This window comes from Oncorhynchus clarkii, chromosome 4 (assembly GCF_045791955.1).
Source record: "Oncorhynchus clarkii lewisi isolate Uvic-CL-2024 chromosome 4, UVic_Ocla_1.0, whole genome shotgun sequence".
In the NCBI taxonomy this organism is placed as follows: domain Eukaryota; kingdom Metazoa; phylum Chordata; class Actinopteri; order Salmoniformes; family Salmonidae; genus Oncorhynchus; species Oncorhynchus clarkii.
Genome location: NC_092150.1, coordinates 59,250,082 through 59,272,471, shown reverse-complemented (window position 1 = coordinate 59,272,471; position 22,390 = coordinate 59,250,082). Strand labels below are relative to the sequence as shown.

Sequence of the window (22,390 nt, the reverse complement as noted above, 5' to 3'; positions counted from 1 at the left end):
GTGAACTATTTGTTGTCTGATCTGTTCTGCCGTTTCCAGTTGCCAGCCACTTGAGTATATACAGGTGTAGGATCTTAAATTGACCAGTTTGTCACAGCAGGAAAATAATCCTGCAGCAACAGGAAATGTGAATTATTGTGTGGATTATAATGAATGGATATTTTTGTAGGGGTTGATACATTTTCAGTTAGGGCAAATCAAGTCTGACATGTTTAAGTGGAAATTACAAACTTTAAAATACTTTTTAAACCTTGAACATACTAAACAGGGTGATACAATTAAGATCCTACACCTGTATTACTAAAGTGCTCTCAACTCCTCTCAGGTCAGTCAGTCTACTCTCAGAGAAGGGTGTCTTTCTCTTTATTCAACAGACTTTATATTACATTGTACACTTTCATACCCAACATATGAAGACATATCAGATTGTGACAGTCAGTCATTATATTAATTGTGAAATACTAAATTGTACTTGTCATTAATGCCTTAAAAGTGATGAAGAATTAATTCAAATAAAGAAGAATTCAAATAGAAGAACAAGAAGAATTAAAATAAATGCATAATATGCCTGTAATTTTTATTTATCCGTTATTTTTACCAGGTAAGTCGACTGAGAACACATTCTCATTCACAGCGACGACCTGGGCAATGTTCTGCGCTCTGGCACCTCTATTTATATTTCACTTAAAAGTCCAATAAAAAATTCTAAACAGTATTCACAAACATTCCAGTGCATGACTTTGAAATGCCTAAGACAAAATATACTGCAGAGCGAGATTTAATAAAACCTTGATTGAAAAAAAATAAAAATACCTCACACTTCCCCCAGTAAAATCACAGTTTCCACTTATTTATTATTAAACAACCTAAATGGTATAAAAAGTCTATACAGATCTCTTTTACAAGCTGCAGGCCAGGAGGACAAGGAGAGAACAGGCAAGAGTGGCCACATGGTGGCAATGGTGGGAGACAGATACACTGTTAGACACATAGGCCATCTGTCCTTTACACTGGCTGCAGTCTTCCCCACAGAATGAGCAGGCGTCCATGTCATGCCTCCAATAGGACTGGTATGTCCTCACCGTCTTCCTCCCTTGGTATGAGACAAGAAAGGAAACAATTAGTTCACAGGCACAAGTCCACCAAGTAATCTCATGCCTCATTTTGAATGTGTGTCGAAACTTAAGTATTGTTTACTGGGCTCGTAGTAATCATAGATGAGAACCGTTGCATCCTGGACGTTGGCAACCTTGAAGTCCATGACTAGAGGGATTTTCACACACATCTCCTCTGTCGTCACCTGAGGAGGGAGTCAACGTGAGAAATAAAACGAGAGTTGGTTTTTCCTGCTGAACAGTGAACTTGGGGTCATGTAACACAAGTTTTGACTTCTGACTAATGTTTCCAAGGCCTCCATTCTGTAATGAGTTCCTATGACAACAATTGTGTGCTCAAGAGTTTCAAGATCTATCTCAATGAGGGATATGTTTCCTCCTCGCCATTGTCTGAACGAGAGTGCCACAGGGTATATCCTATTGACGGTCTTGTTACATGAACCAGTAGACATGCCACACAGTACAGTAGTAGAAGACACACCTCACACCACACATAGACAAACAGTACCACACGGAGGGGAAGAGGTGAGGATATATACAGGGCATTTGGAAAGTACTCAGACCACTTCCCTTTTTCCACATTTTGTTACGTTACAGCTTTATTCTAAAAATTGATTTTTTTTTATACCCCTCATCAATCTACACAGAGTACCTCATAATGACAAAGCAAAAAAACAGTTTTTAGAAATTCTTCCAAATGTATTAAAAATAAAAAACAGAAATGCCTTATTTATGTACGTATTTAAGTATTCAGACCCTTTGCTATGAAACTCTAAATTGAGATCAGGTGCATCCTGTTTCCATTGATCATCCTTGAGATGTTTCTACAACTTGATTGGAGTCCACTTGTGGTAAATTCAATTGATTGGACATGATTTGGAAAGGCACACACCTGTCTATATAACGTCCCACAGTTGACAGTGCATGTCAGAGCAAAAACCATGCCAAGAGGTCGAAGAGCTCCGAGACAGGAGCTGTAGAGCTCCGAGACAGGATTGTCGAGCTCCGAGACAGGATTGTGTCGAGGCACAGATCTTGGGAAGGGTACCAAACAATTTCTGCAACATTGAAGGTCCCCAAGAACACAATGGCCTCCATCAATATTAAATGGAAGAAGTTTGGAACCACCAAGACTCTTCCTAGAGTTGACGGCCCAGCCAAACTGAGCAATTGGGGGAGGTGACCAAAAACCCAATGGTCACACCAAAAACCCAATGGTCACGTGACAGAGCTCCAGAGTTCCTCTGTGGAGATGGGAGAACCTTCCAGAAGGACAACCATCTCTGCAGCACTCCACCAATCAGGCCTTAATGTAGACAGACGGAAGCCACTCCTCAGTAAAAGGCACATGACAGCCCGATTGGAGTTTGCTAAAAGGCACCTAAAGGACTCTCAAACCATGAGAAACAAGATTCTCTGGTCTGATGAAACCAAGATTGAACTCTTCAGCCTGAATGCCAAGCATCACATCGGGAGGAAACCTGGCACCATCCCTACGGTGAAGCATGGTGGTGGCAGCATCATGCTGTGGGGATGTTTTTCAATGGCAGGGATGGGGAGACTAGTCATGATCGAGGGAAAGATGAACGGAGCAATGTACAGAGAGATTTTTGATGAAAACCTGCTCCAGAGCACTCAGGACCTCAGACTGGGGTGAAGGTTCACCTTCCAACAGTACAACAACCCTAAGTACACAGCCAAGGCAACGCAAGAGGTACTTTGGGACAAGTCTCTGAATGTCCTTGAGTGGCCCAGCCAGAGCCTGGACTTGAACCCGACTGAACATCTCTGGAGAGATCTGAAAATAGCTGTGTGGCGACACTCCCCATCCAATCTGACAGATCTTGAGAGGATCTGCAGAGAAGAATGGGAGAAACTCCCCAAATACAGGTGTGCCAAGCTTGTACAGTGCATTGCGAAAGTATTCGGCCCCCTTGAACTTTGCGACCTTTTGCCACATTTCAGGCTTCAAACATAAAGATATAAAACTGTATTTTTTTGTGAAGAATCAACAACAAGTGGGACACAATCATGAAGTGGAATGACATTTATTGGATATTTCAAACTTTTTTAACAAATCAAAAACTGAAATATTGGGCGTGCAAAATTATTCAGCCCCTTTACTTTCAGTGCAGCAAGCTCTCTCCAGAAGTTCAGATCTACCAAGACCTGGCCGTCCCTCTAAACTTTCAGCTCATACAAGGAGAAGACTGATCAGAGATGCAGCCAAGAGGCCCATGATCACTCTGGATGAACTGAAGAGATCTACAGCTGAGGTGGGAGACTCTGTCCATAGGACAACCATCAGTCGTATATTGCACAAATCTGGCCTTTATGGAAGAGTGGCAAGAAGAAAGCCATTTCTTAAAGATATCCATAAAAAGTGTTGTTTAAAGTTTGCCACAAGCCACCTGGGAGACACACCAAACATGTGGAAGAAGGTGCTCTGGTCAGATGAAACCAAAATTGAACTTTTTGGCAACAATGCAAAACGTTATGTTTGGCGTAAAAGCAACACAGCTCATCACCCTGAACACACCATCCCCACTGTCAAACATGGTGGTGGCAGCATCATGGTTTGGGCCTGCTTTTCTTCAGCAGGGACAGGGAAGATGGTTAAAATTGATGGGAAGATGGATGGAGCCAAATACAGGACCATTCTGGAAGAAAACCTGATGGAGTCTGCAAAAGACCTGAGACTGGGACGGAGATTTGTCTTCCAACAAGACAATGATCCAAAACATAAAGCGAAATCTACAATGGAATGGTTCAAAAATAAACATATCCAGGTGTTAGAATGGCCAAGTCAAAGTCCAGACCTGAATCCAATCGAGAATCTGTGGAAAGAACTGAAAACTGCTGTTCACAAATGCTCTCCATCCAACCTCACTGAGCTCGAGCTGTTTTGCAAGGAGGAATGGGAAAAAATGTCAGTCTCTCGATGTGCAAAACTGATAGAGACATACCCCAAGCGACTTACAGCTGTAATCGCAGCAAAAGGTGGCGCTACAAATTATTAACTTAAGGGGGCTGAATAATTTTGCGCGCCCAATTTTTCAGTTTTTGATTTGTTAAAAAAGTTTGAAATATCCAATAAATGTCATTCCACTTCATGATTGTGTCCCACTTGTTGTTGATTCTTCACAAAAAAATACAGTTTTATATCTTTATGTTTGAAGCCTGAAATGTGGCAAAAGGTCGCAAAGTTCAAGGGGGCCGAATACTTTCGCAAGGCACTGTAGCATCATACCAAAGAAGACAAGGCTGTAATCACTGCCAAAGCTGCTTGAACAAAGTACTGAGTAAGGGTCAGAATACTTATGTAAACATGATTTTAAAAAAAATGACTTTGTCATTATGGGGTATTGGGTGTACGAAGGAGGAAAAAACAATTGAATATATTTTAGAATAAGGCGGTAGGTAACGTAACAAAATGTGGAAAAAGTAAAGGGGTTTGAATACTTTCTGAATTATATATATATATAATAGTAACACTTACAGAGTCCAGGTAGAGGATGACTTTCCCCGGAGGCGTTTCCACTCTCCGAACCAGATCGTTGGTCTCGATGCCATCCTGAGCCAAGATGAAGCCACTGAGAAGGCCCACGTCTAGAATGGCCATGCCAGTCTGGTTAATGCCTTGGCCCTCCAACAGACTGGAAGAGAAAAATACATAAATATCTGTCTCAAACGTGGCAGGTATTAAACCTTTAGTAGCATACTGGCACGCCAGACCATGTGGTCCTTTCCAATATCGGTCTTATTTAACAGCAGGCGATTGAAAAACAGAGTTGTCTCTCTTGTTTTTCATTTTTAAGTTGTAAATGTGTGTTACCAAGCCAGACCCTAACCCTTACCTTGTGCAAATGTAAAGATGGATGTAGTACATGTTAGTGTCAAACAACTCTATGTGCAAATCAAAAGCCTCCTGTGTAGTGTCTCTCCATTTCCGTGACAACCCTCTGCTCTCTAAATTGTAAAACACATTAATCTAGAGCGAGAGAGAGAGACAGAGAGAGAGACAGAGAGAGAGAGAGAGAGAGAGAGAGAGAGAGAGAGAGAGAAACAAATCATTTGAGAGATATAAATAAAGGACAGGAGAAGCAAAACAATTCACAGGCAAGTTTCATTTCCATTGTTTAACTGACAGACAGATTGTTTTCTTCAAAATGACTACGGGCTGATTTATTGCAGCCCGTTCACAAGTATGAAAATAGGTCAAGAAGACTGAGACTACAGGCCACTTTCCAGCAGGAGGCTCCACCATAAACTCCCTGGGACACAATCAGACAGTGTCAGCATGAGATAGTACTCAATAACACTGCAAAGTGGACATTTTTACTATATATTTAGGTTATTTCTTATCATTTTGATATGAGTTTAGTCATTGGTATGATGCAGGAGGCTGTGTAATCATTCACAGCAGTTGAGCGTTTTGTTTTCATGTGTTGTACCTTGATAATTACAATGTTCTAGGCACTGGCAACCTCTATGTCATGGAGTTCATGTGAATACTACAATAGCCCAGCAAGGGTGGCTTAGCTTTTGTCTGTAATGTCATGTAATCTCTTACTGACGCAACATTGCTCGGCATGGTGGGGTTACTATTATGATCATAAAACCAGGGTGACAGGTTTTCATTATTGAGATTGATGGAAATTGCTGGCAGACGTGACATCAAGTACATTTAAGATTATCGGTACCTGAAACAGAGCGAATCCTTGGCCCTTGGCAGAAACCTTTAAGCGTACCTCTCTGCCTGTCTCGATCTGCAATGTAAATCCCAGCAATCAGTTGCAACATCATCACTAAGGTGTCACCAACCTGGAGAATCATGCGCTGCTTTGTTCTTTATCGGTAGATAGTTTTTAGATATTTATTTGAATGGGGATATTTTCATTTTACCTCTCGGCTTTGGTATAGCAAATAGTTGGTGTAGTTGATGTGGAAGCTGGCCACTGTGGTTGAGGGTGCTGTGTTGACTGTAATGTGGAGATTGATGAGTTGAGACCCACTGTAGGCTGCATACTCAGACAAGGCCTGCAGGGCTATCACTGTATCCTGAGGAGAGAAAGGGACAATAAAGCAGCTAGACTCCGGTTGAGTCCCAAATGGTACACTATTCCCTATATAGGGCATTACGTTTGACCAGGGCCCTAGAGGCCCTGGTCAAAAATAGTGCATTATGAAGGGGAATAGGGTACCATTTTGGACAGCCCTAGACTTAATTTCCAAATGTGGAGGCAAGAAGAGGCCATTTTCGAGAAAAAAAAAATTCAATAAATGAATGCCAATTCCCACAGAATGAAACCAATATCTGGTTTTTGCTTTGGATGTTGTTTGAGTGTCTGAGCACGAACTGGGCTGCTTACAATAACTTTTCTTTTAGCCCAGCCAGCCAAAGACAGTCTCCCTAACGATTTGACACAGACAGAGCAGCTGTTCCCTCTTCCCCATTGGTTATTATTATCCTCTCTCCAGCTCTACGTGTAGCTGCATGCCAGCTCAATACAGCCTGTTGATCCTTACTCCTATCGTCACTGTGTATCTCTTGTAAGCCCTTGGGCCCCTAATATCTTGTTATACCCTAACTCTGTCCGTGGTGGGACTTTGGGTAAAGTGGTCCATTTTATCACAACGTGCCTCACAGTACTTGAGGGACTTAATTTCAATCCCTGTGACTGACACAGAACAGGCTCCATAGACACTAAACTAGAGGATTGTTCTTATGGGTTTTGTGAATGTTCCTTTTGGTTATATTCAGTGAAACTGGAATGCAGTATGTTCTGAGCCAACTTAACTGATCTGGACTCAGAGATTGACTCTTTAAATGCTTCTATTCTGACCAAGTCTAACAGATCTGGGTTTCGTCACTGACACACAGTGACCCTTGAAATGCATATGTTCTGAACCAGCCTTGCTGATATGGGATCAGAGACGGACCCTTCCTTCCTTACCTGTGTGGAGCTGTATCCTCCCAAGTAGTTCCTCTGCTGGCTGAGCCACTTCATGAGGCTGAAGCCCTCCTCCAGCCTGGATAGCTTGTGGAGGGAGAGCAGCAGGTAGGCAGCCATTTCGATGTCTGCGGAGCGCGGCTGCCATGACTCAGAAAGCCCTATGCCTGATGAACTCCAGGATGGAACACTGTCTGCAAACAGAGTAAGTAATGGTGGGAAACACAAATGAACTACATCAACATTTAGAAGACAAGGCTTGCGCTGTACAGTTGAAGTCGGAAGTTTACAGACACTTAGGTTGGAGTCATTTAAACTCCTTTTTCAACCACTCCACTAATTTCTTGTTAAGAAACTATAGTTTTGGCAAGTCGGTTAGGACATCTACTTTGTGCATGACACAAGTAATTTTTCCAACAATTGTTTACAGACAGATTATTTCACTTATAATTCACTGTATCACAATTCTAGTGGGTCAGAAGATTACATGCATAAAGTTGACAGTGCCTTTAAACAGCTTGGAAAATTCCAGAAAATTATGTCATGGCTTTAGAAGCTTCTGATAGGCTAATTGACATAATTTGAGTCAATTGGAGGTGTACCTGTGGATGTATTTCAAGGCCTACCTTCAAACTAAGTGCCTCTTTGCTTGACATCATGGGAAAATCAAAAGAAATCAGCCAAGACCTCATCCTTGGGAGCAATTTCCAAACGCCTGAAGTTACCACGTTCATCTGTACAAACAATAGTACGCAAGTATAAACACCATGGGACAACGCAGCCATCATACCGCTCAGGAAGGAGACGCGTTCTGTCTCCTAGAGATGAATGTACTTTGGTGAGAAAAGTGCAAATCAATCCCAGAACAACAGCAAAGGACCTTGTGAAGATGCTGGAGGAAACGGGTACAAAAGTATCTATATCCACAGTAAAACAAGTCCTATATCGACATAACCTGAAAGGCCGCTCAGAAAGGAAGAAGCCATTGCTCCAAAACCGCAATAAAAAATCCAGACAACGGTTTGCAACTGCACATGGGGACAAAGATCGTACTTTTTGGAGAAATGTCCTCTGGTCTGATGAGACAAAAATAGAACTGTTTGGCCATAATGACCATCGTTATGTTTGGAGGCAAAAGGGGGAGGCTTGCAAGGCGAAGAACACCATCCCAACCGTGAAGCACTGGGGTGACAGCATCATGTTGTGAGGGTGCTTCGCTGCAGGAGTGACTGGTGCACTTCACAAAATAGATGGCATCATGAGGCAGGAAATTATGTGGATATATTGAAGCAACATCTCAAGACATCAGTTAAAGCTTGGTCGCAAATGGGTCTTCCAAATGGACAATGACCCCAAGCATACTTCCAAAGTTGTGGCAAAATGGCTTAAGGACAACAAAGTCAAGGTATTGGAGTGGCCATCACAAAGCCCTGACCTCAATTCTACACAAAAATGTGTGGACAGACCTGAAAAAGCGTGTGCAAGCAAGGAGGCCTACAAACCTGACTCAGTTACATCAGCTCTGTCAGGAGGAATGGGCCAAAGTTCACCCAACTTCTTGTTGGACGCTTGTGGGAGGCTATCCGAAATGTTTGACCCAAGTTAAACAATTTAAAGGCAATGCTACCAAATACTAATTGAGTGTATATAAACTTCTGACCCACTGGGAATGGAAATAAAACCTGAAGTAAATCATTCTCTCTACTATTATTCTGGCATTTCACATTCTTAAAATAAAGTGGTGATCCTAACTGACCAAAGACAGGGAATTTTTACTCTGATTAAATGTCAGGAATTGTCAAAAACTGAGTTTAAATGTATTTGGCTAAGGTGTATGTAAACTTCCGACTTCAACTGTATATAGAATAACATACTATTAAACATGCAGAAATCAAGAAAGTTTAATCAAGAAATAACAATTGTGTGTTTTCTAAATTCCTCTTGAAATGTTTTTAGATGTAACCAGCACCTTAGTAAAGAGGTGTCTCATCCATCCCCATCCAACTCCCCAAGTGTTTACCCTTCATCTCTGCTCGTCCCATCAACTGTGCCAGCGCTCGTTCTGCACTCTCGCTGTTGGCCAGGGTCAGAGCGTAGGTGGTCAGACACAGGCTGTAGTTACTGGAGATGCCTAATGCAAGCCTGGTCTCCAAAAACAACAGGGCCCCGGAAACCTGGCTCGCATACATGTTCTGAATAATAGAAACAGAGAAAACGTCAACCACAGATTTAACAGGCTCAGATTTAACAAACCAAATAGTGTAGCACAGAATCTAATAGTAGCATGACTCCCACCTTGTAGGTGTCATCCTCCAGTAGAGCCATGAGAACGTAGGCTGTGAGAGATACAGGGCCATCCAGGCCTCCCTGGAGCTCAGTGTGAATGACCCGGCCGGGCTCCAAGAAGGCCCCATCATTCCCCTGCTGGGCCCCCAACCAGGCAGCAGTACTGAACAGCACTCTGCCATCAATGGAGATGAAGGGCCTCGCCTGCAGGAAGCACTTCAGTACGAACGCAGAGAGCCTTCAGAGAGAAAACATGGATACAGGGTTACAGACAGACAGACAGACAGACAGACAGACAGACAGACAGACAGACAGACAGACAGACAACCACAAGCCAAGTTCTCTCACCATGTGCTTCCAGAGTAGTCACTATCCCCAAAAGCACTGAAGGAACCGTCATCTCTCTGGTAGGACAGTTCACGTTCATAACCTACATGGATAAGGGACAAAAAGGTTTAACTATTCATCTTCATCATGCAAATTTCCGCTCAGTGGCATGAGTTGGTATTATTAGCACCTTTCATCATGTAAGACGTGGCTTTAATCAAGGTATCGTGGTCAGCTTGTCCAGACGCGGTCAGATACTGGATGACATATATGTTGGGAGCAAAGTGGATCATGTTCTGCTCCCCGCAACCAGAAGGCATCTGGATGAGGGACTCCAGGCCCGTGATGGACGGTCCAAGGATGTCACCTTCTCCACCAAGAAGGAAAATGAAGAAAAGACGACAGAAACCAGAGAGAAATCATGAGGAATTACATCTTGGTCTAACTCTCACAATGCATCCCCAGACTGAGACAGCTCATCCCAAAGAATTAGGAATTAGAACACTAATAATTGAATAAGATCTCTATGGCCTGTCAACATCCAAAGGAGCCCACGTGGTGACAACTTTTTTAAAAAGGTCTTTCTTTTAATATGGTGACAAACAATTAGTCAAACAAGTAACAACCCGACTTGCTCTTCCCTGACATATTTACAAGATTTGCCACTTAAAACAGCAAGCATGTTTACCGGACAACAAACACAAGCATCCAAAGTAGCCCGCTAGATTGACAGGTTGACTAGAGTGACAGATGCAGCACTCTTTAGGATTCCATTCTCCGAAGGGTAAGAAAACACTCACACAGCTGCTGGCCATAAAAAAGGAAACGAAACGTTGCCAAACATGTCCTTATTTTCCACAGAAATCTATGATTCAACGTGTTCAAGGCTTTGCCTTCGCTTAACATTCTTTCTCGGGTGTTTTCAAAGAGCGTTCGCTTTGACATTTTATAGGGGTAACGTGGTGATAAAAAGGTCTAATGTATTGTGACCGTGCTCGTTATAAGAAGACCATCGAAAATGAGTTTTTGGTCACTAGCTTGTGACTTGGAGCGGAAGAGGCCAAGCTGGATGTGTTTACGTACCGACTGCAGTCACTTGTGCTCGCTGACTGCCCTCCACAACATCTGCAGGGAAGGTAAACGCCACTTCCCTGGAAAGGCTTTTCTCTGACCCCACCAGCTCCAGAAACATGGTCTTCGAAAAAGACTGCTCAAGTCCTTCAGGCTACCAAAACAACATGGACAAAAAAGTATTACGCACAAAGGAACAATAATATGCAATACAACCTGGGTGAGACTGAAAAGTCCTTTGAAGAAGTTTAACAAGAACGAGATTTGTGTGTTTGAGCTGAAATAACGAACACATTCATTTGATACTCCAATTAGGGGGAAAAAATGAATTGCTTTCACTGACTTGTACGTTCATCAAAGTAAAGTGAAACTTGTGACCTGTACCTTGACCAGAACCATCCGGCGGACGGCGTCAGAGGCCACAGACGATTTGGCTTCGACTGAGATTGGGGTCTCCCCCAGGGCCAGTAGCCTGATGGGAAATAGGACAGAGGTCCCATTCTGACTCCCCACAGACACAGTACGTGTACTGGCCATAGAGAGCTCCTCATTGTCCAGGAAGACAAACTCGAATGAGTCACTCTGGGAAACAATCACCATCACCTGGAAGTGGAGAATAAGAGCAAGAGAAAGGGAAGAAAGGGAAGTCGCCCAGATCACATTACACGCTTCTCAAAAGACATGGAATGTATTTAGAGGTAAAACAAACTGTTCTTTACCCCCAGATGTTTGTCCCGTAACAATATTACAGATTAGAACTATGATAAATGAATTGTCTTAGGTCCTGCTCCACATAGAGGGGAGTGATATTCCTGGGATAGGTCCCTGTTGGATTAATGGGTACAATGCTTTGTTACCTCTAGCATATAAACATCCAAACTGGTTCATTCTTGTTCTGGCTGCAACTCCCTTACAGGATTCTATTTGTAATTGTAAACTGGGTGGTTCGAGCCCTGAATGTTGATTGGCTGAAAGCCGTGGTATAGCAGACCTTATACAACGGGTATGATAAAACCTTTATTTTTACTGCTCTAATTACATTGGTAACCAGTTTTAACAGCTATATGGCACCTTGGGTGTTTGTGGTATATTTCCAATAAACCATAGCTAAGGGCTGTATCCAGGCACTCCGTGTTGCGTCGTGCTTAAGAACAGCCCTTAGCCGTGGTATATTGGCCATATAACCACACCCCCTCGGGCCTTACCGCTTAAATATGTTATGATGAATGTGTCAAAAAATGAAATAAATACTGTTAGATGTACTATAGTCAGTGGTGGAAAAAGTACCTAATTATCATACTTGAGTAAAAGTAAAGATACCTTAAAAGAAAATGACTCAAGTAAAAGTGAAAGTCACCCAGTAAAATACTACTTGAGTAAAAGTCTAAAAGTATTTGCTTTGAAATGTACTTAAGTATCAAAAGTAAAAGTCTAAATCATTAAATATTTCTTAAACCAGACAACTTTTTAATTTACGGATAGACAGGGGCACAGTTCAACACTCAGACATAATTTACAAACTAAGCATTTGTGTTTAGTGACTCTGACAGATCAGAGACAGCAGGGATGACCAGGGATGTTCTCTTGATAAGTGCGTGAATTAGACCTTCAAAACATTACGAGTACTTTTGGGTGTCAGGGAAAATGTAAGGAATAAAAAGTACATTATTTTCTTTAGGAATGCAGTGGAGTAAAAGTAAAAGTTGTCAAAAATATAAATAGTAAAGTAAGGCACAGATACCCCAAAAAACGACTTAAGTAGTACTTTGAAGTATTTGTACTTAAGTACTTTACACCACTGACTGTAGTGAGAGATTCTCAATATCAAAGTGGCTATGCCAGAGACATCTGACAGGCACATTGATGCCAGACAGTGCAGCTCACCTCGAGATCCTGTTCGAGGTAGTTGAAGAGAGTGACCTCCACGACCAGCAGCTCTCCTCGGATGATGAAAGCAGGTAGATTCAAGGACAGAAAGAAGTCCTGGAACACTGTAAGCTGAAAACACAAGATGGAGGGAGAGGAGAGGAGAGGAGAGGAGAGGAGAGGAGAGGAGAGGAGAGGAGAGGAGAGGAGAGGAGAGGAGAGGAGAGAAAAGTAGAGTAGAGTAAAGTAGAGTAAAGTAGAGTAGAATATTGCAGATGAAAGTAGAGTAGAGTAGAGTAGAGTACAGTAGAGTATCGTAGATGAAAATAGAGTAGAAAAGGGTAGAGTAGAGTAAAGTAGAGTAGAATAGAGTAGATGAAGGTAGAGTAGAGTATTGTAGATTAAAGTAGAGTAGAGAAGGGTATATAGAAGAGTAGAGTGGATGAAAGTAGAGTAGAGTATAGTAGATGAAAGTTGAGTAGAGAAGGGTAGAGTAGACAAAAGTAGAGTAGAGTAAAGTAGATTAGTGTAGAGTAGAGTACCGGAGATGAAAGTAGAGTAGTGTAGTGTAGAGTAGAGTATTGTATAAGAAAGTAGAGTAGTGTAGAGTATTGTACATGAAAGTAGAGTATCATAGAGTAAAGTAGAGTAGAGTAAAGTAGAGTAAGTCTATCTGGGAATGAACAATGACTTGTACGGCGCCAACAATGCAGATCAGGGCGTGTGTGAGGATATAGTACAGGAAAAGTTGGTAAGTAAAATATTGCATCGGAGCTATTAGAATGTACAGCTTTTCCTTTTCTTCTAAAGGGTATAGTACAGTACCTTTGCAGGGGTCTCAATGATGCCTATGCCCAGATCAGCAGACATGACAAAGGCAGTGGCTACCCAGGTAGTAATGCTGTCTGGTAAAGTCAGAGGAAACTCAACTGTGGTAGAATCCCTGTGACCAAGATAATGAAATGCATGTTGTCAGTAAAAGTAGGATTAATGCACATTTAATTAAAGTGTGTGTGTCTGTCTGTCTGTGTGTGTCTGTGTCTGTGTGTGTCTGTGTGTGTGTGTGTGTGCCAGCGTATTATGGACCATGGTTCCTGTCCATCACCCTGTGTTGGTGTCCAGCCACAGCCAGGTCTCAGGGAAGTCCCTGCGTTCCCGAGGCTGTTCCATATCATCCCCCTCATCTCCAAACAATTGGATTCCCTCCCCTGCTGTAGGGAACACAGGGGTCAATACAGCCAAGACAAATACTGCACATAGGCGTACTGGAATAACAATGCGCTTTGTGGGTCGTTTATCTGAGCTTACGAAATTGAGGTCTCAATTGCTCCCCCATCTTCTCCAACTTGGCATCTGTCAAAACCATGATGCCAGATGTCTGGGGATGTAGCAAACAATCACAAAGAGCATAAGAAACATGCACATTTTCCTAGGAATGTGATATACAGTATGTGTGATGGTGTTATGGCATCTGATATGCCTGTCAAGGTCACAGCTAGCCACCGTAAAGATGGAGTAGGGATCTCCCATTGTCATGTCGCCTGTCGTCTTTCTGCCGTACTCTGCCATCTCCTCCAGCACCTGAGAAAAAACACCATCATTCACTAAAGCCTCCTACTGTTACAACCTACACAGCACAACAAAACAGCCAAATACAAAAAGATTATGCATTGTTAAAACCTGTTTGGTCAGGTTCAAAACAGACAGTTCATAGTGACTTTGTTTACACTTGACCGATACTTGGGTGGGGGCAATAGAAAGTGATTCATAGGTGTACTTGCACGGGATATTATATCATGTAAAATGGCCTACCTGGTTTAAATAAAGATGAAATAAATCAAATAAAAAAACATGTGTGGTTAAAACACATTAAAGTCAGACGATGAAAAGCTGTAAGGGAATCACAAAACAACGAAAAGCTCCCCCCCTTTAGTGTGCCCGCGGATCAATTTCCAAATATTACCTGATCCATGAACTGTTGACAGGGGGGTGAGGGAGGACAGGAAAGGAAAGGAGGAGAGGATAGAAGAGGGTTGAAACAACTATAAAAAAACTAAACAATATGGGTCTCAACTTACTGTTAGAGTTAGAATAGTAGAATACACCAGGTGCAATTTAGAAATGTGGTTGTGCATCAGTAGCTTCTCTCATGTTATGTCAGTTACTGACAGTCACTCAATTAACCATGTCAGCTAACAATATTTTGATTGGTGTGTTAGTCTATCCAGCTATCTAAACTTGTATTAAAGTTGGCCGAATACCAACCGTGCATGTGCCCCGGGGAACCTGACCTCCAGTGGGCCCCCATTGATTTTGTTTGTCCTTCTCACTCAGATGTAATATTAACATGGCATAAGTCATGGCAAAGTGTGTAGAATTGCAAGACATTAGCTTAAAAACTGCAAAAATGTCTGTACCCCATGGCAAAATGAGTAGAATTGCATTAAATGTGTTATACGGTTGCAAAATGTGTAGATTTGCAGTAAACTGACTTTAAAACTGCAACATTTTCTCTCTGCCCCGTGGCAAAATGTGTAGGATTGCAGGAAATTTGCAGGAAAAATGTATCTCCACCTTCAAGGTGGCAGGTAGCCTAGTGGTTAGAGCGTTGGGCCAGTAACTGAAAGGTCGCTAGATTGAATCCCCGAGCTGACAAGGTAAAAATCCACTGTTCCTAGGCCGTCATTGTAAATAATAATTTGTTCTTAACTGATTAGCCAAGTTAAATAAAGGTTAAATAAAAAGATGGGGGCCAGTAAAAAGTTTTGACTAGATGTGTGGGTAAATTCAGATTTTTTTGTGACCCCCACCCCCAACAAAGTTGCCCATCCATCACTGGTACTATCTAGTCCAAGGTCACAGAATGGATCGCACTCTTTTGTGAAACAAACAATGTCTTTCAAAACAAGAAGTACATACAGTATCTGCTTACATGCATTTTCCTTACATTACTGAAATTCTGTGGCAGTCAAGTTCGCGCATGTTTTTAGGCCGTTCTTTTTCCTTTTACAACATTGGTCTTCCTCACCATGTCCTTGGTGATGTCATTGTGTGAGTGGGGCCAGCGTGTTGCCTTATCCACCACCAGGATCCCCACCAGTGAACCGGGCTCAGCAACAGACACCTTGAGAGACACCTCATCAGCAGGCCTGGCCCTGTCCTCACTCCAGCTCAGAGACACCTGCCAGAGAGAGGTCACACCACGATATACTGGGGCAGAATTTCACAGTCAGGATCATGAATGACTATACTGCTAGGTTACCTGCTACTTATTCCAACGATTCAGTTGAGAGATTTGATGAAGGGCAGCGGGGGTCTCAATCTGCACCTTGAGCTGGCGCAGCACTACATATGTTCAAAGTTAAACAGCGGGTGGCAACTACCTTGTTTTTTAGATTTTGGGCGATGGGAACATGCAGTGCATCATTGAAGATCTCGCCATCTGAATGCACACAGTACACGACAATACAGGCCAAGGGAGCCCAGGACTCCTGTGGGGTCAGGGTGAGGGAAGAAGAGCTGCCTCTTCCAGAAGACAGCACCTGTCCCCTGGACATCACCTGAAAACAGGGGAGACAAGAGAAGAATGCTGGACCTTTGGATACCAACTGATGAGATTAACATGAAGATCAATCTTTTAAGGTATCATTAGATGACAGGTAAACTGCTTGAGGTACTTACCAGGTAGTGAAACTCTTTCAATGGGAAATTGCTCTGCAGTGTCAACTGGAGCGGGACGTCAACCTTCAGAAAATCAAAGTTTGGTTTATCACTTAGAGTAAATATACCACGAGGATCTCGCCATGTTGCTAGCGTTTATGAAATGGTCCATTTTTAGCGCAAGGTGCTCAAGCCTAAAGCATCTCACACATCTATGACATCTAGGGCCTCAGTCTCAGCATGACTTCCTTCAATCTCCTAGGAGGGACAAAGTCATTTGGTAACATGTATTTAATGACTGGATGTCTTAACCATCCCTGTGAGATTTACCTGTGGAGTTGAACGGGACTTCTGGATCTGCAGGTACGATTTACTGGGGGACTTGTAGCTGCTATAGACCTGTAGCATCTTATAGCCGTCCTTGAATGAAGCCTAAAAAATATTATCACAAATGATCATATCTTTATTTTGACCACGTACTGCGGTACCTAACCCAGGTACAGTTCAATACAAAGAGAGATACTGTACATTGTTGGAAGTTGGCAGTGATTTTGAAACAGTCATTTTGAAATGGCCACTTACATCTACAGTGAGTGTTGCCACCTTATCTGAGAGCTGTATGTGAATGGGGATGACCCCGTCTGCAGGTACAGGTAAAACCATTGTCTGGACTGGTATCTCATCTGGCATTGGAGGGAGGCCAGGACCAGTAGAGTTCAGCAGCACACGAGGCAGCATTAACCCCAAGTCGTCCAACTTCCAGCTCCATGGACTGTGCCTTTGCTGTGTTACGGAGATTGTAACAGTCTTCCCCTGATCCTCTCGAGTCAGGGGCCACTTGTTGTACGTGGATATTTTCAGCTGCAAGAACAAGGGGTTTGTAACTAAACGTGTTTCAGGACATGACATCCATACTCCCAAAGATCATAATGACTTCTAATGTTTTCTGTGATGAGAATTGGAGTCGTACAACATTCTGTAGGTCCTGGGTATGGCACAAACACTTATAGTAGTACGTTTGTTTCCATGGCATTGGCATGAGGTAGTCTGAAACCATGATATGCCCTACTCATGCATCACTGATCACGCTGCATGAAAACAGGTGCAATAATACAAAACGTGAAAAAGCTACCTGACCTACTTTTGTCAGAGCTGCGCCGATATGTTTGGTCATGGAAAGATGAACATTTATTTCCACACCCACGCAACTGAACAATACTCTATAGACTTGTAATTTTGCTTACCTCAGCGGTAAAGTTCAAAGAGGGCTTTATATAGCTGGGGTATCCGCGGAAGGCAAGGTCATATCTACATTTAACCACACCCACCTCCATAGTGCTGTGATAGGTCAGTCCTTAAAAATCAACAAACAACAGATTCTATAGATCAGTAACAGTCGACTCTGAATGAGAGCGTTATTCTTCATTCTCAATAAGAAATGAGTGTACAGAATCTAACTTATATGGTTTGAAATCATTGTATGATTGATTACCTGTCAGGGACTCTGTGACATAAACTATGATGGTAAGAAACTCATCGTTCTCATAATCCTCATACATGTTGTCTGCAGATCGTTTATACATGACCTGGTAGTCAGGCACATCAAAAGAGAACTCCGTCGAGCCGTAAATCTGTATAAAAATGACAAACAATGAATCATCTCTCAGAGATCTCCACTTCAGGTTTCATGAATGTCATTCAAATGCCAACAGGATCCCTTTTGTGATTCATAAGAATAAAACTACAAATTACATTTGGGAGGGGGGCAAACTTACCTCTTTATAATCATCAGAACTCACACTGATGCCATGAAAATGATGCGAGTAGGTTATGTTCATGTGACCTCGTACAGGCTTCCCATACATGTATCTGTGAGAGAGAGAGAGTAGATTACAATCCCTCTTGCTGCAGTGGGACCTTCAAATGATCAGAACCAAATAGTTTTGATTGAATTTTCAGTGTTAAACACCATTTCGCGCCCAGCCCATATGGGCTTATAAGACACTATTTCTTCAAGTATGTGTGCACAAAACACATAGCCTTGTTCAAACCATAAGGTAAAACGTTATCAAACTGATTTACTTAGCAGTGACCACGCCCCAGAGAGTATCATCATGATGAAGGACACTGGGAGCCTCTATCCACACCTCAAACCTGGGCAGCACTGAAACAAACACAAAGAACATTCATTGAAATCGATTACAATCACACACAAACCTCAGCAAAAGCTTTCCAAATGTTTATTTTTATTCAAGATACACTATATGACCAAAAGTATGTGGAAACCTGCTCGTCGAAAATCTCATTCCAAAATCATGGGCATTGGTCCCTCCTTTGTTGCTATAACAGACTCTACTCTTCTGGGAAGGCTTTCCACTAGATGTTGGAACAGTGCTGGGGGGACTTGCTTCCATTCAGCCATAAGAGCATTAGTAAGGTCGGGCACTGATGTTGGGCATTTAGGCCTGGCTCGCAGTCGGTATTCCAAATCATCCCAAAGGTGTTTGATTGGGTTAAGGTCAGGGCTCTGTGCAGGCCAGTCAAGTTCTTCCACACCAATTTCGACAAACAATTTCCGTATGGACCTAGCTTTGTGCATGAGGGCATTTTCATGCTGAAACAGGAAAGGGCCTTCCCCAAACTCTTGCCACAAAGTTGGAAGTACAGAATCGTAAAGTGTCATTGTATGCTGTAGCATTAAGATTTCCCTTCACTGGAACTAGGGGGCCTAATCCGGCCCATGAAAAATAGCCCCAGACCATTATTACTCCTCCACCAAACTTTACAGTTGGCACTATGCATTTGGGTAGGTAGCGTTCTCCTGGCATCCGCCAAACCCAGAATCATCTGTCGGACTGCCAGATGGTGAAGCGTGATTCATCACTCCCGAGAACGCATTTCCACTGCTCCAGAGTCCAATGGTGCTGAGCTTTAGTCCACTCCAGCCAACGCTTGGCATTGCGCATGGTGATCTTAGGCTTGTATGCAGCTCTTTGGCCATGGAAACCCCTTTCATGAAGCTCCCAATGAATAGTTATTGTGCTGATGTTGCTTCCAGAGGCAGTTTGGAACTCGGTAGTGAGTCTTGCAACTGAAGACAGGCGATTTTTACACGTTAAGCGCTTCAGTACTCGGCGGTCCCGTTCTGTTAGCTTGTGTGGCCTACCACTTCACGGCAGCCGTTGTTGCTCCTAAACATTTCCACTTCACAATAACAGCACTTACAGATGACTGGGGCAGCTCTAGCAGGGCAGAAACTTGATGAACTGACTTGTTGGAAAGGTGGCATCCTATGACAGTGCCAGGTTGAAAGTCACTGAGCTCTTCAGTAAGGCCATTCTAATGCCAATGCTTGTCTATTGAGATGGCATATCTGTGGGCTCGAATCAGCAACGGGTGTGGCTGAATTAGCCAAATCCACTAATTTGAAGGGGTGACCACATATGTAGTGTATATTGAAGTACACAATAAGGAAATGCTATGTACCAATCTAAATGTACCTTATTGAATGTGTTTGGCTTATGCAAATGGAAAATGTATAGCTTATTAGCTCTAGTTGAATGTCTGAGTAAATAGTTCAGCTTTAGTCATGTTCAAAATGAGAGAGCATCAGTGAGTATCCCCTGGTGGGTCATCTACCTTTGTTCTGAACAATATAGGGAGGAACCAGAACATATGGAAAAGGTACAGGAGCCCTAAGTTTAACAATGATGTAACGTCGATGAAAGCGATCTTACCATAATGTTCCACGTTGAATTGGTTTTCACTCACAACTTCCTGCAAGACAGAGAGAAAATTTGAGAGGTGACCACATTTCAGCACAATGAACTATGTACTGCTTGTTTCTAGCCCTCCTATAGGAAGACTTTTAAAATGTCTGGACAGTTTCGTTGTAGTTATCTACTCTCCCTTGATTAAAACAACATGAGGGGGGCTGTCTTTGTGTAATAGTTCGCAGAAGACACGTTTCAGTGAAGACACGTTTTTTAAATAACACTCATTTATTATGAGTATTTAGTGTCAATTATTCCTGAAGATTTGCAGACAAAAAACACATTCAAGCCCCAAGGCCATCTGTTAACGAGATGAAATATCGCCAAGATTAAATATATAGCCTGCATCACCCTGAAAACCCTCAATAAAGCTATAATAACCACTCAATGTTTTGAGCAGCAAAACGTTAGCATAGTCCTTCAAATTTTAAGAGGACTTACATTGACGGAAGTCACAATGGTCCACTTGCCAAGAGATGGATTCTTAGACAGCTGAAACTCTTTGGACAGAACACCCAGAACACTGTCCAATGACAACCACTGCCGGATCATGTTTGCCTTAGGATCCTGGCTCACAGCGTTCATAAAAGGAAATGAGAATGATCAACTGGCCATCATAGTTTCATATCTCACGTTTCCATTCCATCCACCTGCTATCACTTCCACACTGAATGTTCATACAATACCCACTTGACATGGTAACAGTAACACACACCTTAATGATAATATCTATCTTGCCCTTATATGGCTTGCCATCTGGGTAAATGGACACTGCCCGGATCTTCACAACCTGCCCAGGCCTGTAGTTGGCCTTGTCTGTCTGAATAAACGTGGATGAGCTTTTGGGGTTAAAACGCAGGACCGTAGAGTTGGTGAACACCATATTGCCCATCCCGACATAGCCCTTGACCACCAACGTGTAGGGGTGCCAATAGCTCAGTTCACTGTCGGGGATCTGTAGGGGGGGGGTAGCAGAATAGGTCAAAGGTCAAAGAGGGTCAGGAAGAAGAAGTATTCAAGTATTCTGACAGACACGAGTCAAGGCTAAGGTGTACTGTTATCTCAGACACAATGGTGGACGGTGATATTTCGAATGCGACTTACTCTGTCATGTTTGTGGTGGTTTATAATAACCCATTTTTATGCTAGGAACCTCAGAGTTGAATACCAAAACTGAAGAGGGATTTTCTATGTGCCTGTGACCAACAATACTGTGATCAACAGCACATACTATAAAAATACTGTCTCTACTTTGAAAGGGGGAATTACAACTCAAGTAACCAAAATGGTAACAACATCACTGCCACTATAACATGTAAATGTGTATCTTCATTCATACCATGTATAGATGATAGTTTTGGCATCTAATTGCTACTTTTATTTTATGAATTGTTTTTATATTGTATAAGCATTTCAGAAAAATACATTCTTACCGGTGAAAGAACCAGCAGCTCAGTCGAACCTGTATGAAGAAAATGGCATAAAGAAACAGGGATGTTTATCATCGACTGAGTCATAATCAATTGAGTTAAAGCACTGATAATCATATCATTTTAGAGAAATGTCAAGGTTGCTGCTTGGCGTGTGAAACAAAATTCAAGCAAACATTTAGCGTAAAAACAGTTATAGAAATATTAAAAGTTGAGTTTAAAATAATGTCTTACCTCCTTGAATTGTGGTTGTTTCTGTGACAACAGTATTATTACCATTAACAATCTCAGTAACGACTTGGACTTCCACCGCCTTGGTGAGGATAGTGACTGATAGTGTGATGGGGACACCAGGCCCTAGGACCCCCGGAACAGAGATCAGGTATGAAGGGCTGGGGGCCATGCTGGGCCTGAAAGACAAGAGGATAGAGAACTTTGAAAGTAAGGGAGGCAATTTTTATTTATTTATTATCCTCTATAACAACAAATATAGAGGATCTTCGATAACGAGCTTTGATAATGGAAAAAGTATAGGATTGCAAATACATTTGTCTAGAATACTTTTGAAGTACCATTTTTTCCCCATACCTTGGTGTGTTCTGGGCTCCACTGAAAACAACAAATAATCCAAGAAATCCCAACACTTGAAACCACTCCATTTGCATTAACAACACACCAAAGTGCACCACTGATCAATGGAACCAAGTCCTTTCAGTGACAGTCTTCACACATGTTCAAAAGTAACTCCACCTACTCTGTCCCCAGAGAATACATATTATGCTCTCCACCAACCATATCAAAGGAAAAAAACACCTCACTTAAAACCTTTCTTTCCTAAAACATGTTCTTGTTCAATCAATATTTTTATGTTTGGAAATTTGTAGTTCAGTTACTGCAATTAGATGCAT

General features: G+C 42.3%; 1 protein-coding gene across 1 annotated transcript; it reads right to left on the bottom strand.

The window, feature by feature from the left end:
* Positions 1-480: 480 nt before the first annotated feature.
* Positions 481-22,068, bottom strand: LOC139408016 (CD109 molecule). Its single transcript, XM_071151857.1, has 33 exons — positions 22,055-22,068; positions 21,759-21,892; positions 21,486-21,514; positions 20,768-21,007; positions 20,494-20,619; positions 20,017-20,056; positions 18,362-18,443; positions 18,055-18,148; positions 17,772-17,910; positions 17,524-17,633; positions 16,862-17,140; positions 16,610-16,711; positions 16,301-16,363; positions 16,003-16,179; positions 15,648-15,800; positions 14,123-14,200; positions 13,928-13,997; positions 13,725-13,830; positions 13,445-13,562; positions 12,638-12,751; positions 11,138-11,356; positions 10,766-10,907; positions 9,873-10,049; positions 9,704-9,785; positions 9,365-9,593; positions 9,090-9,261; positions 7,073-7,263; positions 6,021-6,176; positions 5,787-5,884; positions 4,973-5,080; positions 4,615-4,771; positions 1,198-1,300; positions 481-1,093 (listed from the first exon to the last, which is right to left on the bottom strand). The coding sequence occupies exons 1-33, from the start codon at positions 22,066-22,068 to the stop codon at positions 900-902; spliced, it is 4,296 nt and encodes a 1,431-aa protein (XP_071007958.1). The 3' UTR covers positions 481-899.
* Positions 22,069-22,390: the final 322 nt, after the last annotated feature.